The 16,217-nt window shown below is 34.9% G+C and overlaps 1 protein-coding gene across 16 annotated transcripts in view; it reads right to left on the bottom strand.

Moving 5' to 3' along the window:
- CDC42BPA (CDC42 binding protein kinase alpha) overlaps positions 1 to 16,217 on the bottom strand; it is a 297,091-nt gene that overhangs the window by 43,892 nt on the left and 236,982 nt on the right. For 8 of the 16 annotated variants that reach the window (XM_055419750.2, XM_055419756.2, XM_055419753.2 and 5 more), the window contains 2 exons: positions 16,020 to 16,096; positions 4,222 to 4,260 (listed from right to left, as the gene is read on the bottom strand). In XM_055419750.2, coding sequence (XP_055275725.2) covers positions 4,222 to 4,260; positions 16,020 to 16,096 — 116 coding nt within the window. Of the gene's footprint in view, positions 1 to 4,221; positions 4,261 to 14,900; positions 14,949 to 16,019; positions 16,097 to 16,217 lie in introns of all 16 variants that reach the window. The other 8 variants (XM_055419751.2, XM_055419757.2, XM_055419755.2 and 5 more) reach the window with 3 other exon arrangements.

Below are 16,217 nucleotides of genomic sequence, written 5' to 3'. Positions count from 1 at the left end.
CTACCAATGACTTTATAATTAATGGCTTATTCTAGCTACTAAAAGCAATTAATTTTACTAAACTTTCAGAATACTCAATGATTATATGCCAGGATTTACAGACAGCCTAAAACTAATTTTAATAATTAATTGGCAATGATTTAGGTATGACAGCAAAGCAATTGATTAATAGCATATTAGCTACTTTTACCTTTGAAACGAATATAATTAATATTATATTAAAACTAAGGAAGTTAAAAATTCTTTGTTATAAAAATAATTATTAGCATTAAATGTAAGCAATGACTTAATAATGCAGGAAAAGCTAATAAATGATAGCATATGATATACCAAATATTATAACATATGATATACCAAATATTAAGGCAGAGATATCTTAAATTGATAATTGAGTTTATGATTATAGAAAATGATAAAAGGGGGAAAATAATAAGGAACAATAAATAGCTTATATTAATTGGACAGTATATTGTGATATAATCCAAAGAAAGATCTTGGAAACGGATCTTAACTGAATAGTATAAGCAACCTTGGTTCATTCCCTGGGTCGGGAAGATCCCCTGGAGAAGGGCATGGTAACCCACTCCAGTATTCTTGCCTGGAGAATTTCATGGACCGAGAAGCCTGGCGGGCTACAGTCCATGGGGTCACAAAGAGTCGGACATGACTGAGCAACTAACACACTAACAGTAATAAGCAATTCACTCAATATTTGATAAGCTGTGATCGACTGAGAAACCTCTTTATGTAAAAGTAATTATTTTCCTATTTTTTGATTAAATGATTCTTTTTTCTAAGCAAACATACTTTAAGGAGTTATTCTGATGAATAAGTATTAGAAATATTTACTATACTTTAATGTCACTTTTACTTAATGTTCTATTGCTTGAAAAAAAAAAGCAGAAAAACCTAATATCAGCATATTATTCACAGTGCATAACAATGTCATGTAAAAAGTCCATAATGCTTCATAAATTTATTAGGACTTCTCTAATGAAATGTGAAACACAAAATGTGTTTTTAGAACAGTATGGTGAAATAGAAAATTTTTTCCGCTTTGGCTCAGATCTGATTTTTAGATGACCCACTAGTCCAGATTTTCTCAAATTATGCAATATGGCCTCCTTATAAAATAATAAAAAGATGAAAAATGACTTTCTTGAATATGTATTAATGGGTCTTTTCTACTCCAAAAATAATTATAGATTTGAACAAGTAGCAAAACATTCACAGAAGAAACCTAGTTTTAAAAGAAAAAGAGACCAAGTCTTTATATGAATTTGATAAGAGATTTTAAAATAGCTTGCATCTAATACATTGTTTTGTATTGGTAAATATAAAACTCAAAGTTAACAGGAAAAAAACCCAAATTTTCATCAATTTTCTTCATCCTGTAGCTGGAAGTATTTTAGAAACAAAGAGGAAAGTAACCCAATTTTTACTATTCAGAAATGTGTTATAACCTCAAGTTTTCAGTGAAATAGTTATTTCTTTTAATTGTGCTTATGATTTAAAGGGCTTCCCTGGTGACTCAGACGGTAAAAGCGTCTGCCTGCAATGTGAGAGACATGGGTTCGATCCCTGCGTCAGGAAGATCCCCTGGACTAGGAAATGGCAACCCACTCTAGTATTCTTGCCTGGAAAATTTCATGGATGGAGTAGCCTGATGGGCTATAGTCCATGGGGTCACAAAAAGTCAGACACGACTGAGCAACTTCACTTTCACTTTATGATTTGAAAACCAGTATTGCATGTTATTTAGATAACAGTAAATATATTATATCATTTTATCATTCTAAAACAAATAATAAATTACTGAAGGTTATGACCTGTAAATGTAATCTTACTAGTTACAAGTGATATAACTTGTTTCTCTTTATGAAAATTTCTCCTTAAATTATTTTCAGCTTATTCATTTGAATATCTACTCTGGAGAATTTACACATGTTCTAAGAAAACAGAATAAAGTCCAGTCACATGTTGGCTATTTACAGTCTCTGCTTTAATTTCTAAAGGAATAATCCAAAAGATACTCAGTGTTTCTCACTATTAATGAGAACATGATAAAACTTTCCATAATCATCTGTATTCAGACATTAATAATAAATCTTTTTTATACTGTGATTAATTAAACTAAACCACATAAAAAGTACATAAATATCTAGATTATAAATGAGGCTTTAGAGCAAATGGGAAAGAAAAATACATACCTCACTTATATAACATTTCAGTCACTTAAAGAATTTTTAGATTTATGAAAATATTATGTATTTCTTGTCTAAAAACACAGTATGTAACATAAAAACTGTATGCCACAGTTAGATTCAAGGTAACTGTTAGAAATGGTAACTATTTGTGTCTTGTTTTCATGGATGTTTCCAGGGACTATTAAGGTTACTCATTATTCTACGTTTCTATTTAACTGTTGAATAATTGATAACTCTTTAATCATCTCCCTCATAGACATTACCTGACTTCTTATCTGTCAAATATTCAATAAGGAAAAATTAAAGGAAGCCTGGAAAGGAAATTACCAAGCCTATCAAATCTGCATTAAAAAAAAAAACCATATGTAATTATAAGCCAATAGGCTCTGGTAAAGTGTGACTTAATTATATCCTATAGATTAAAATATAAACTAAATAGCAGGGGCCTTATAACAACTATTTCCCTCAAAATTTTTCCTTATTTAAAGATTCACAAAAATATTCTGTGTGGTCACAGATCTACAAGGCAAGAAACATAAGTAATGATAAATTTAACCAGAAAAACAAAATCTCTCTGAAGGGATAACCTTATTCAAAAACAGTTAATAGTCAATCCACAGACTAATTATTTGAACCAAATATAACTCAGCACACAACATTTTGGTTTTTCCTTCCAATTAACATATATTCAGATTGGATAAATCCAAATACCCAAATATAAAAATAATAAGTCAGTTAATCAGCAATCTTTTCATCAACTTCATTAATTAATGAGATATCAGTTGAAGTCGCAGTTCTACTTGCCATACCACTGGATCTGAACTGCTTATTCATTATTAAACAGTAGCTTGAAAACACACGCTATGCTAGGGTTAATCTTTTTTTATTTTACAATCAAGTGTCCATCACACCTGGAAGATAAGAGCACAGGAAGCAGTGGGTCTCTCCACAAGCAGTGGTCTGCCTGTGGAGAGACCCACTGCTTCCCATGCCCTCCATAAACCAGATAATTCCCTTTAGAACTTTCCCAGCCCAAAATTATGGATTGAAGTGCTGATCAACACCAAAAATCATGAAGCTGACAGGAGAAAGTTTGAAATTTGTATCAATCATAGATTTTTCTTTTGAATGTTGTTATTTACATTACCTATGAAAACCAGAGCAAACCATGTCAGCTACCTTTTCAACTAGTGAGTCTGAATGTACGTATATTGGTGTTGGGGTGGAGGCTGGTTTAGAAAAATTTGAGACCTTTTCACAGACAGACTCCCCATTCGGGACATATCAGAACCTTACTGCATAGAGATAGTGGCTTGCCCATTTCAGATTGAGAAACACTGGATTGGGTTTAGGACAGGAAGATGGTTATAGCTTGTAATCAATACATATATAAAGAAAGCTATAAATGCTTTTTTCAATCTTGGAAATATCTTAGAATATAAATGATTATAAATATCATTGCCTCAAACCTCTAAATACAAGGTATTTGGGAATATAGCTTTGAACTATGCTAAAAAATCTATCAAAGATTTTTCTAGGATTGATTCACAAAAATTATAGTCAGATCCATACCTTATCCCAAATCTTTTTTGAATTTTGCATAATGTGAATTATCAAGCTTTCTTTCTACATAATTAAAATTTCTATGAATCTCTACATAACTGCTTACATCGGATTATTTAGAAACTCATTTACTTTGTATGTGGCCAATTAAAGAGCATACTTTAGGATCACTTTTTCACCCAATCAAAATAAAAAAGATACCTTACAATTTTAGTATTTTGGTTATAGAAATTTATATGAACATTCCTAAAGCTTTGCGGCCAAAGCCAAAAAACAACAAAAAAAGAAAATACAGAAAAGCAGAGTAGCAATAGCAAGAGCAGCAGCACAAAGCATGCAATAAATGTAATACACCACAAAAACATTAGCATGTACTGCAACCACAGGCAAAAAGGATAAAAGAGAGGGTAGAGGGCATCGGGATGGGCACACAAGTGCAGTAGTCTCTTACACGTCTGCCTTTGCTAGCTGGAGTACAGGATGGAGAGCGCTTCAACAAAGAAAGGAGAATACTACGTTACAAATATTTACACACATGACTCTTAATGACTAATACTGTATTAACAGACAAAGTATATAAACATACATATAAAGACATAGTTCTGATAGGTTGAAAGTACAGAGTACAGGCATTTTCAGAAAAAACTGGAAGACAGGAAAGTAAAGAAAGTTGTTCAGGCTCCATCTAAGAGTGGTAATCAAGTTTTCACTGGACCTTGCACAGTCACCCACCAAGTAATGATCCATCAAGTTATGGCCAATCTCTTTTCTGGAAAGGTTGGTGGTGGCAACTTGAAATAAGAGTACAAAAAGGATCTGAATAACTCTGATTTAGTGCTAGTAAGCATTTAAACAAAACATTTAATTAACTAGTTTTGCTTCAGGCATTTACTACCAAATTCTTACTCTTTTCAATGGTAAGTGCTAAATTAGGCCTTTAGAATTACTGATGTTGAATTAACACAAAAAGCGACTTCAACAATATTGTCCATCCTGACTAGACATTCGGTTCGGTTCGGTTCAGTCACTCAGTCGTGTCCGACTCTCTGCGACCCCATGAATCACAGCACGCCAGGCCTCCCTGTCCATCACCAACTCCCGGAGTTTACTCAAACTCAAGTACATAGAGTCGGTGATGGCATCCAGCCATCTCATTCTCTGTCATCCCCTTCTCCTGCCCCCAACCTTTCCCAGCATCAGAGTCTTTTCCAGTGAGTCAACTCGTCGCATGAGGTGGCCAAAGTATTGCAGTTTCAGCTAGCATTAGGCTTAATCAAAAGAAGGACTTTTGCCTTTCTGACATTAAAGAATTCAGTAATTCAGAAAAGGTAACAATAAGTGGACAATTACATAGAAATATTTTTAAAGTTTTTGAAATTTGTGATGCTCAAGCAATAGAGCTTCCAAATATGTATCATATCTACTCATTTTTTTATAATCAATTCAACCTGATCTTTATTGAGGGTTTATAATATGCCAGGCACTTAATAGAGAGCACTGCAGTTCACAGACTGGTGGGGGAGCATCACATCACCAACAGTGTGACGAATGTTGTAATAAGAGCATGTACAAAGTTTTTTGGGAATCTGGAGGGGCATGTACAAGATTTTTATGGGTACCTAGAGGAGTGAATTTATAAACTGAGTCTACAGGAGTTACAGAAGATTTAAGAGAAAACCTCAAGGATAAGAAACATCATTCAAGATTATCAGTTTTACTTGTATAATAACTGGCAGTTTGGTCAACAGGAATTACTATTTCCTTCTGTAGGAAATTGGAATGGTAGGTGACAAACACTGTAATCCAAGAGTTAACAGCAAACTAGGATTAGAAAGTCTACAGATTTCTAAACAGGTTCTTCTTAGTCCAGTCAGCCTTCCACTATAGTAAAAGATAAAGTCTCAGGTTCAAACCAAGTTATATTCCTTCAGTTACTAAACAGGAAGTACCTGTCTCCCTCCATACTCCCCAAAACCAAACAATCAAATATTAATAACTCAACCACCAGCTCCTTCTCGAGCAAACATTTAATCTCTCCTCTCTCTTCCTTAATAATGATAATAGCTAACATCTATCACATGTAAAATATATACAGTTTGAAAGAACTTTACATATTAAAACTTTACTTATATTAAAAAAAACAAAGAACTTTACATATATTAACTTTCAAAATCCTCATAGAAAAATTAATATAAGGTATTACAATCTCCATTTTAAACATGAAGAAAACAGATTAACTTGCAACAGGTCAAAAAACTGTTAAGTGGCAGAGATAGGATTCAAACCCTCATAGTCAGACTTCGCAAAATGGTATACAATCACTGCCTCTACTTCTGAGCCTCTCAATCACTTCTCCATACAGTATAATCTGGCTTCTGCTTTAACTGCTTTAATGAAATACTGTGAAGATTAGGGTCTCCTGTTTGTCTGATGGTACCAGACATCTTGGCTATACCTGAGGCTGCTAACCATTCCCTCTTAAACTGTACTCCCTTAGTTTTTGTGATGTAACACTTTCCTGAGTCATCCCCTGTGACCACTGCTCCTCCTCTTACGTGGAGTCCTGTTCCTCCACCCTTCTCAATGTGAGAGATCCTGGGTTTGTGTTCTGACTCATTACTTTTCTTCTGCTACTAGGTTGGTGCAAAAGTAATTGCAGTTTTGCACTGTTTGTCATTTGATATTGGAATATATTCTTAAATAAATGTGGTTATGCTATATACCATTTTAAAGCAAATTTCTTGCTTTATTTTTTTGCTAATGACTTATTACATGCTGTTTATTTTGTATTTATTTTAGACTACAGAAATAACATTAGACAAAAGTACACTCAAGTGATTTTTTTTTTAATTCGAGTTCAAAATGGGTTGTAAAGTAGTGGAGACAACTCACAACATTAGCAATGCATTTGGCCCAAGAACTGCTAATGAACAAACAGTGCAGGGGTGGTTCAAGAAGTTTTGCAAAGGAGACGAGAGTCTTGAAGATGAGGAGTATAGTGACCAGCCATTGAAGTTGACAGTGACCAACTGAGAGCCGTCATCAAAGCTGATCCTCTTATAACTACACAAGAAGTTGCCTAAGAACTCAACATCAACTGTTCTATGGTCATTCGGCATTTGCAGCAAATGGGAAAGAGTGAAAATGCTCTACAAATGGGTGACTCATGAGCTGACCAAAAATAGAGAAATTGTCATTTTATTCTATGCAACGACAATGAACCATTTCTCAATCGAATTGTGACGTGTGATGAAAAGTGGATTTTATGTGAAACCAGCAATGACCAGCTCAGTGGTTGGACCAAGAAGTTCCAAAGCACTTCCCAAAGCCAAACTTGCACCAAAAAGAGGTCATGGTCAGTTTTTGGTGTTCTGTTGCCCATCTGATCCACTACAGCTTTCTGAATCCTGGTGAAACCACTACAACTGAGAAGTAGGCTCGGCAAATTAATGAGATGCACTGAAAACTGCAATGCCTGCAGCCAGAACTGGTCAACAGAATGGGCCCAATTCTTCTCCATGACAATGCCTGACAGCACACTGCACAACTAACACTCTAAAAGTTGAACAAATTGGGTTACAAACTTTTGCCTCATCTGCCATATTCACCTGACATCTTGTCAACCGACTTACCACTTCTTCAAGCATCTCAACAATTTTTTGTAGGGAAAATGTTTCCACCACCAGCAGGAAGCAGAAAATGTTTCCCAAGAGTTCATTCAACCCCGAATGAATTTTTACGCTACAGGAATAAAAACTTATTTCTCATTGGTAAAAATGTGTTGATTGTAATGGTTGCTATTTTGATTAATAAAGATGGGTTTGAATCTAGTTACAATGAATTAAAATTCACAGTCCAAAACCACAATTACTTTTGTACCAACCTAATGTTATGACCAACCTAGATAGCATATTAAAAAGCAGAGACATTACTTTGCCAACAAAGTTCCATCTAGTCAAGGCTATGGTTTTTCCCGTGGTCATGTATGCATGTGAGAGTTGGACTGTGAAGAAAGCTGAGCGCCGAAGAATTGATGCTTTTGAACTGCGGTGTTGGAGAAGACTCTTGAGAGTCCCTTGGACTGCAAGGAGATCCAACCAGTCCATTCTAAAAGAGATCAATCCTGGGTGTTCATTGGAAGGACTGATGCTAAAGCTGAAACGCCAATACTTTGGCCACCTCACGCGACGAGTTGACTCACTGGAAAAGACTCTGATGCTGGGAGGGATTGGGAGCGGAAGGAGAAGGGGACGACAGAGAATGTGATGGCTGGATGGCATCACTGACTCGATGGACATGAGTTTGAGTGAACTCCGGGAGTTGGTGATGGACAGGGAGGCCTGGCGTGCTGTGATTCATGGGGTCACAAAGAGTTGGACACAACTGAGCGACTGAACTGAACTGAACTGAATACAATCCCTCCCTGGCAGATCTCAATCTAGTTTCAACTATGTTGATCATTCCCAAATTTGTACTGCCAATTCCTGTTCACTCCTTTTCCTTAAGCTGCTGACTCATCTAGAAAACTGTCGAACATTTCCACATGCATGTCCCTCAGGCACCTCAAATTTAACTTGTCCAAAAGGCAGCTGGTCACCTTTCTCCCCTGTTAAAGACTTTTAATAATTATTACATATGGGACTGATTAAATACAAGCTCCTTAATACCTCCTTTCTACTCCCATGATATGCAGTCTGCATCTTTTATTATTGTACTTCTTCCATGGGTGTTATAATTATTTAGATGTCTTTTCCATCAGATTAGATCCTTAAGGGCAGGAAATACTGTATTAAGCTTAGCATAAAACTTGTAAACTTAAAAATTCTTAATAAATATTGAATAAATCCTTCTGAAATTATATGATATTTAACCTAAATATTTCTTATGGCATTCACCATTTTCTACTTCACATAGTACATAACAGTGTATTTATTTTTTCTAAAAATAAGATAAGTATTTGAGGTCTACTTCTATGTCTGATGTATCTCCGTATCTACCACTGTGCACAGCAGAGTACCATACATGTAAAAAGTGCTAAAATATTTAACAGAGAGAAACCCTTACATATTGGCTATACATATTCTGAAAGTCCAGATTACGTTAAAATCATGAGGAAGAACACGGAATAGCTCAAATTATATTACCACTATATGCAAAACAAGTTAAAATGTCTCTCAAAACTATCTTTGCATATGAAGGACAAGAAGTTTTCTAAGCTAACAGTGATACTAAATCACCATTGTAATAATATTCTTCCCCAAGTGGCTATGTAGAAATCAGACCACTTTTACATTTTCAATAGAAAAGGGCAGGTTACACTTTCCTGATGGTACAATTAGAGGAACACACACACACTCTTAAACCTCTTGAACATACCCACACATACCATGGTTTTCTATAAACACTGAAATTGGGTCTCATAGCAAGCACTGGAAGCAAGTACATTTTCTTAAGTGTGCAATCATATACCATTTTATATCTAGATCTATAAATTGCTACCAGAACTTCAAGGCTAATTATGGGAGTAAGCATGTCAAGCAGAAATGAAAAGAAGTAATTTATCTTATGGACACAGAGTTTGGCTAATAGATTCTAAGGTTTCAGTTAATGTGTTTCAGAGGTGTTATTTAATAAAAAATCGAAGAGATAAAAGACTACATAGTCATGACTGTTTCCCTCTAGTTACCCAAATATATTATTGATATAATCTATGATATATAATATAACATGCTGCCTAAAATAGAGAAGGTTACATGTGACAATCTTCTGAAATCTGAGAATTTCAAGTCAGGTTGGACTTAATATGTGGAAGTTTTAAAAAAACAAGAATTAAAGGAGGAAATTATAGAAATTTCGTTATTTCTTATAAGGATCTAGGCCTAGCTTCAGTCATAGGATTAGAAACTCTTTACAATGCATGTTTCAGAATTTCATCTTTCATTGATTCTCACGTGTGATCAACTTTTCCCAGAATCAGTTAACCCATGCTGCCAAGTTGCAGATTTCTGTGGCTGCTTATGACAGAATATGAGAGAAGCTGGGAGGAGAACAATGTTAAAAAGCAAAACATACATTAAGGAACCTACTAGGGAGTCAGGACTGAAATTAAATATTTTGGGACACCTTAATAAGCTTTTATAGGAGGCCAAAACCAATAGTAGAACTCAGCTTGCCAATACTTTCAGGCTACTCTTCCCTTAATATGCCAGAATGCAAGAAAAGAACACATTAGGAGTACTAGACAATTGGACTAAATGTTTTATCTTTATTCCTTTATGTCTGACCTTTATATTCTAGAGCATTAATTCCTTGATTAACTCCTTTCCTCAGTACACTAGAGTCAGACAACCTCCAAAGAACAAGATGGTACATTCTCATTTGCCAGATAAGTGGGCAATTTCCACCTCTGTGAACTTCGCCTAAATGAACAGACAGTAGACTTGTAATTTAATAAAACTCAAAATTTACCTGGCATATACTTAATATATGACAATATGTTTATCAAATATAAACAGCAACTGTACTTAGTACTCCTTTAATATAGTCAAGTATTTTGGGGGTTCACTTGAAAAGGAGAAAATGAGTGAAACAGAATGGGAAGTTTCTGCAAGCTTAGTCTGAAATGATTCCCTGATCTGCTACCATGGGAACAAAGGGAACAGATGGGAGAGAATCTGAGCTGGTGAGCTCCACTGCCCCCACCTGTAACCATGAGGCTGTACCTGATATGTAGTATCTCAGGCAGTCTACGACTGGGCAAGTGGGGCTGAGAGGAAAGATGAGGGTAAAAGGAAATAATTTCCACAACAGAAGGGATCCTGGTGTCTGTTTGACTGCTGTCTTACTGGCTCAAATGGGAATGCCTTACTGAAGAAACTACTTATCAAAATGGCCTCAGTTTCTTTCAAAATTAACTCACCTCCTTATCTGCCCTAAAGAATGCCATACATAAGCCTTTTATCAACACTTCCCTATTACTCCTAAGACTGAGAATCCTAGTCACTGTCACTAATAGGGGAGTAACATATCTATTGGGCTTCCCAGATGGCTCAGTGGAACCCTCTTACACTGCTGGTGGGAATGCAAACTAGTACAGCCACTATGGAGAACAGTGTGGAGATTCCTTAAAAAACTGGAAATAGAACTGCCATACAACCCAGCAATCCCACTGCTGGGTATACACACCGAGGAAAACAGAATTGAAAGAGACACATGTACTCCAATGTTCATCGCAGCACTGTTTACAATAGCCAGGACACGGAAGCAACTAGATTTCCATTGGCACACGAATGGATAAGAAAGCTGTGGTACATATACACAATGGAGTATTACTCAGCTATTAAAAAGAATGCATTTGAATTAGTTCTAATGAGGTGGATGAAACTGGAGCCTGTTATACAGAGTGAAGTAAGTCAGAAAGAAAAACACCAATACAGTATTTTAATGCATATATATGGAATTTAGAAAGATGACCCTATATGCGAGACAGCAAAAGAGGCACAGATGTAAAGAAGAGACTTTTGGACTCTGTGGGAGAAGGCGAGGAGGGATGATTTAAGAGAATAGCATTGAAACATGTATATTACCATACGCGAAATAGATCACCAGTCCAGGTTCGATGCATGAGACAGGGTGCTCAGGGCCAGTGCACTGGGATGACCCTGAGGGATGGGATGGGGAGGGAGGTGGGAGTGGGGTTCAGAATGGGGAACACATGTACACCCATGGCTAATTCATGTCAATGTATAGCAAAAACCACTACAATATTGTAAAGTAATTAGTCTCCAATTAAAAAAAAAAAAAGAATCAGCCTATAATGCAGGAGATGCAGGTTTGATCTTTGAATCAGGAAGATTCCCTGGAAAAGGAAAATGACAACCCACACCAGTATTCTTGCCTGGGAAATCCCATGGATAGAGGAGTCTGGCAGGCTACAGTCCATGGGTCGCAAGGAGTCAGACACGACCTAGCGACTAAACAACAACATACCTCTCTACTAGTGGGAGTGCTGTGGTGTATAATGGCTAAAATCACTGGGCTAAAGATTTTCTAGGGTTCTTTTCTCCTTCAAAGTCTGTTATTCTACATGTAGAAAAGTCCACATGCCTAAGCTCCTATGAGTTACTGAAGTAGTGTGGAGAATGTATTCTGCTTTGTCTGAATCAGAGGGAAGGAAAGATTGGTGTTACAAATGCTCTTTCTCTTCTGTTAAGAGCTGTCTAAACAGTGTAACTTAAAAGGTAAGCAACTTGTCCCAAATGTCTTTCAAGATTGCCACAAATTCTGGCATTCATCTGAATTTTGAATAACAGACAAAACATACTGAGGAAAAACTAGAGATAGGAAAGTGCAAAATAATTATAATGGTAACAGGCCTGTGTGTGTAGTGGGGGGGCAGCAGTGAAGGATAAAACCAGAAGGTAGTTTTGGAGGAGGGGAGGCACTGGTTAAAGCACTGAAAAATCAGAGGGCATTATGAGGGCACTAGGTTACTAGGTGAAGGTCAATGATGTGTGGACACAAAAGAAAACTGCACTTGGATAATTTTGCTTAAAACTAACCTTATTCCCTCCTATACCTACAAATTCCAGCTGCAATTCAATTTTAGGTCTTCAGCACAATACTTTTCTTTTCTACAGCAATGAGACAGAAAACAGAAAAGAATGAGCAGAGGATGTTTCCTATAGGTTAGTTAAGAGTCTACTTAGTAACAGAGGGCAGTTACATATTATAAACAAGACGCACAACAGCCTAACTAGTTTGGGCACACAGAACAATCAAGATTTATTTTCATCCTTAAGATTCCAAGCATTTAAGAGTAATAAGGAAGTCAAGGAACCTGAGTTTTATATATTAATACTAAATACCTTCGATGCTGAACCTAAGCATGCCAAAGATTGAATATCATTATTCTATTATGACTTTGAGGATGAAATGGATGATAACGATGGGAAGGGTAGTCATAGTTACAAACTATGAGGAGAAATAAGAGGTTTATGCCATAAAATATGAATTAAGAATACAAAATATATTTTAAATGGCAGCTTATGGACAGTCATCACTCTGACATGAAAAATCATTTCCAATAGTAATGCAATTCAATAGGAGGAAAGGATAGTGATTCATACTGGTTGTGACTGGAAGGCTGAGTGGTAAAGAGCTTAGAAAGTACTCAACTGAAACTGAAATTGTGAACAAGAAAGGAAGCTAAAGAGAACACAGCAATGGAGGGGAACTGGCCTATTAAGAGTAATGAAATAATAACCAATATTATTGAGGGCATTCAGTACACTGTCACTTTAAATTTTCAAACAAGCTTATGAGATTAGTACTATTATTATCCCTGTTTGTCCAATAAGCAAACCAATGCATAGAAAGGTTAGATATATTGCTCCAAATTACATACCAAGAAAGTGGTAGCGACAGGATTTGAATCAACGTAAGTGCTTCAGCAATAAATGGAGAGAAAAGTGCTTAGGAAGCAAATGAGAGAAAAACCATGCCCTTAAAGAGCTGGAGCCTGAATCAAAAAGATTCAGCAGTTTTTGTGAACTTAGCTCCTGCTTACTTTATAATAGGAGTTTCTTTGTAATGCTTTACCATTTAGATCTGCATTGAACTGAGTTGGATCTATGAATCTATGCTGAGTAATAGTGGGGGAAGGATAAGAAAATATTCCTGGAGCATGAGTGAAAGTGGGAAACTTAGACACTACAGCGGGGTGGTGGTGGAAGACAGCATATGAGAGCAGAGATGAGACAGCAGTGGGCTGAAGTGTACTTTTGTTGAGAAGAGCTAATCTATTTATCAAAATACATACTACTCCTGTGCTTTACATTCAGGGACTTTTGTGAGAGAAAAAGGGATGTAGAAAAGAGTTTCTTAGAAAGAAAAATTAACATGGTGTTCTAGGAGAAAGAAAAATTAAAATGGTGTTCTAGGAGAAAGAACAATTGAAATATTTGTTCAGATTTCCTTTCCATTCTTTTTAAGGTGAATGTTATCTATATGGAAATACCATACTGAATATTTTAGTAAAATATACACCAGATTATAACATTAAATATTATTATATATCAAGAAAGTTCTCTTTTTATCACACTTTAAAAAACCATAACTAGTATAATTATGTATCTCAAGAATAGTAAAACAGTTTCCATTTAGAATGAAAAAGTGCACATTTTGGTATAAATATTTAAAGAAATAAAAAAAACACTCAAAAATATAGATCAGGATTTTTCTTTAGTAAAAAATTATGCTTAATACTCTTTTCAATGTAAGAATTATATTTAACAAAACACAAAAAATAAAACATTAAGAGTGTCCTCTGATTTTAAAAAAGTTATATTCACTGCATTTGCATCTGAACCCATTTTATTTCCTAATTTCTGGAAAGATAGAATGCTCAATAGGAAAATACAATGCTTTACAACAAGAATTACTGTGCCATTTAAAGCAGAATAGAGAATGTATATGTCAGGTATTTCCGTAAGAGAACAATATACATTAGGAACTTCTAAATTATTGAATCTATAGAATTAATTTAGGAGAGAAAATGATAATGCAGTCAATTTACAGTGCATATGTTAACTAAAATCAATTTTCACATTGGAAGAGAAATTCTCTCAGCATTAAAAATTGATTTGCACTCAACTACTGTGTTATGTATGATAAACTCTATTGGAAGAGTTAATAAAACGTCACTTTTTATTATACCACCAGAGGCTTACTTTTAAGTAACATATAAACCAAGTAGCAAACTGCTGGAAAGAAAAGGGAAATGTGAAATAGAAACTGCCTTGAAAAACAAAAATGAGCAATTATTTATATCTATATAGCTATATAGTGACAATAATCAAATAAGCATTCCAGTCTTCAGAACTGTTACAAAGAATGGAACTACAGAGATTCTCTGATGGCCAATGCATTTTTTAAAGTACATTTTTATTTTATTATACTTAATAATGATAACTCTTCTTTGTATTTAAGGTAAGAAAGAAGCACATTTTGGCTCATAAATTATCAAGTGTGATAGTTCTAAAACTGACTGCATTACTAGGTAAATTCTTCATATCAATTCACTGATCTCTTTTACTGAAGGATGCATTTGTTTGAAAATCAAAGACTTACGTCATCCAAAAAATCAATCAGTGAAGATGAGGAAGAAGAAAAGGAATCCTATTTAACGAATACAGCAATAAAAAAATAGAAAATATGGATGAAGCAATTTAATAAGAACAAATAATAAATCAAAAATTTTGTAGAACAATTGAAAGGCAAATGACATTAATTCAAATAAATAAATGAGAAAAGCAGTCATTGTCATTGTTTCTCAAGAAACTTAGAAATTCATTAACTATGTTTTAAAGAGTGATTCTTTTTCCCTTTCCCAAAAGAATGAAATACAATTCATATACTGTGCTCAAGGTGTAATAAATTGAAGCTCATGGCAAATCATTATTAATTAAATTAAATGGAAGCACTTTAAAAGGTAACAACTAAAGGTAAACAACAGAAGCTCTGCCTTCTAACTGTTCCCGCTAGAATATAAGCTTCCTGAGGGGCAGGACTTTGTTGATTTTGTCACTATTGTATCTTCAGCACATACAACAGTGCCTTGCTCAGATATGTACAATTATCTGTTGACTAAGATATAATTACTAACAAATTTTTTCTGAGATAAAAAGTTCAACCGTAAGCTTTTTTCTAGCAAAGAATTTAAGTACCAAAGAATGACAGAGTCATATAGTCACTATTTCATTATTCTGGAGTGTGCCAAATAAACTCTATATGCAATAATTTGAACAAAAAGCATTCCTTTGGTATACTTCTAAAAAACTGTATTGATTTGGAATTGGAACCAGCATTGCCCTATTGTGAGCGCTGACATTTTCACTTGCTTTTTTGATTGTGGCTCTTTGCTTTGGAGGAAAAAAAAGTTAAAATTATTTAAAGTTAGGATCTGTTCTGAATTTACTGTTCCTCAGGGAAAGAGATGAAATTTCTTTTAAATCTTACAATGACTCTCTTATTTAGATCTTAGACTTCTCTTAAATACAAGAAAAGTTTATGATTAAAGTTTCCATAATATAGCAGGACATATATTTCTTTCACAATACAGTTTTGTTTATGTAAGATTCTAGGTCCTCTTATATGGGATGCAATAAAAGTTTTATTGCAAATAAATTTTAAATCACAAAGTAAATTTTAAATCGACCACAGGGGATACATGAAAGGTGTAATACTTACTTCAAATTGATCCAGAGCATCGGTAGGCGTATTCAAAAATGCCAAGAAAGAATGCTGTGAGTCTTGGTGCTCTATACCTAGAAGACAGCAGCAACTTTTCTTAAAACTAGAACAATTAACACTAATTTTCATGGATGACCTTTCCTGTCTGAATCTATTAAAAAGTTGCTTGCAAACTACCATATTTTAAAACCAATT

The sequence above is a fragment of the Moschus berezovskii genome, chromosome 17 (genome assembly GCF_049115385.1).
Source record: "Moschus berezovskii isolate FMDL1 chromosome 17, NW_MosBer_1.0, whole genome shotgun sequence".
Lineage (NCBI taxonomy): Eukaryota > Metazoa > Chordata > Mammalia > Artiodactyla > Moschidae > Moschus > Moschus berezovskii.
The sequence above is the reverse complement of the archived record's forward strand: the minus strand, read 5'-3'. Positions and strand labels throughout refer to the sequence as shown.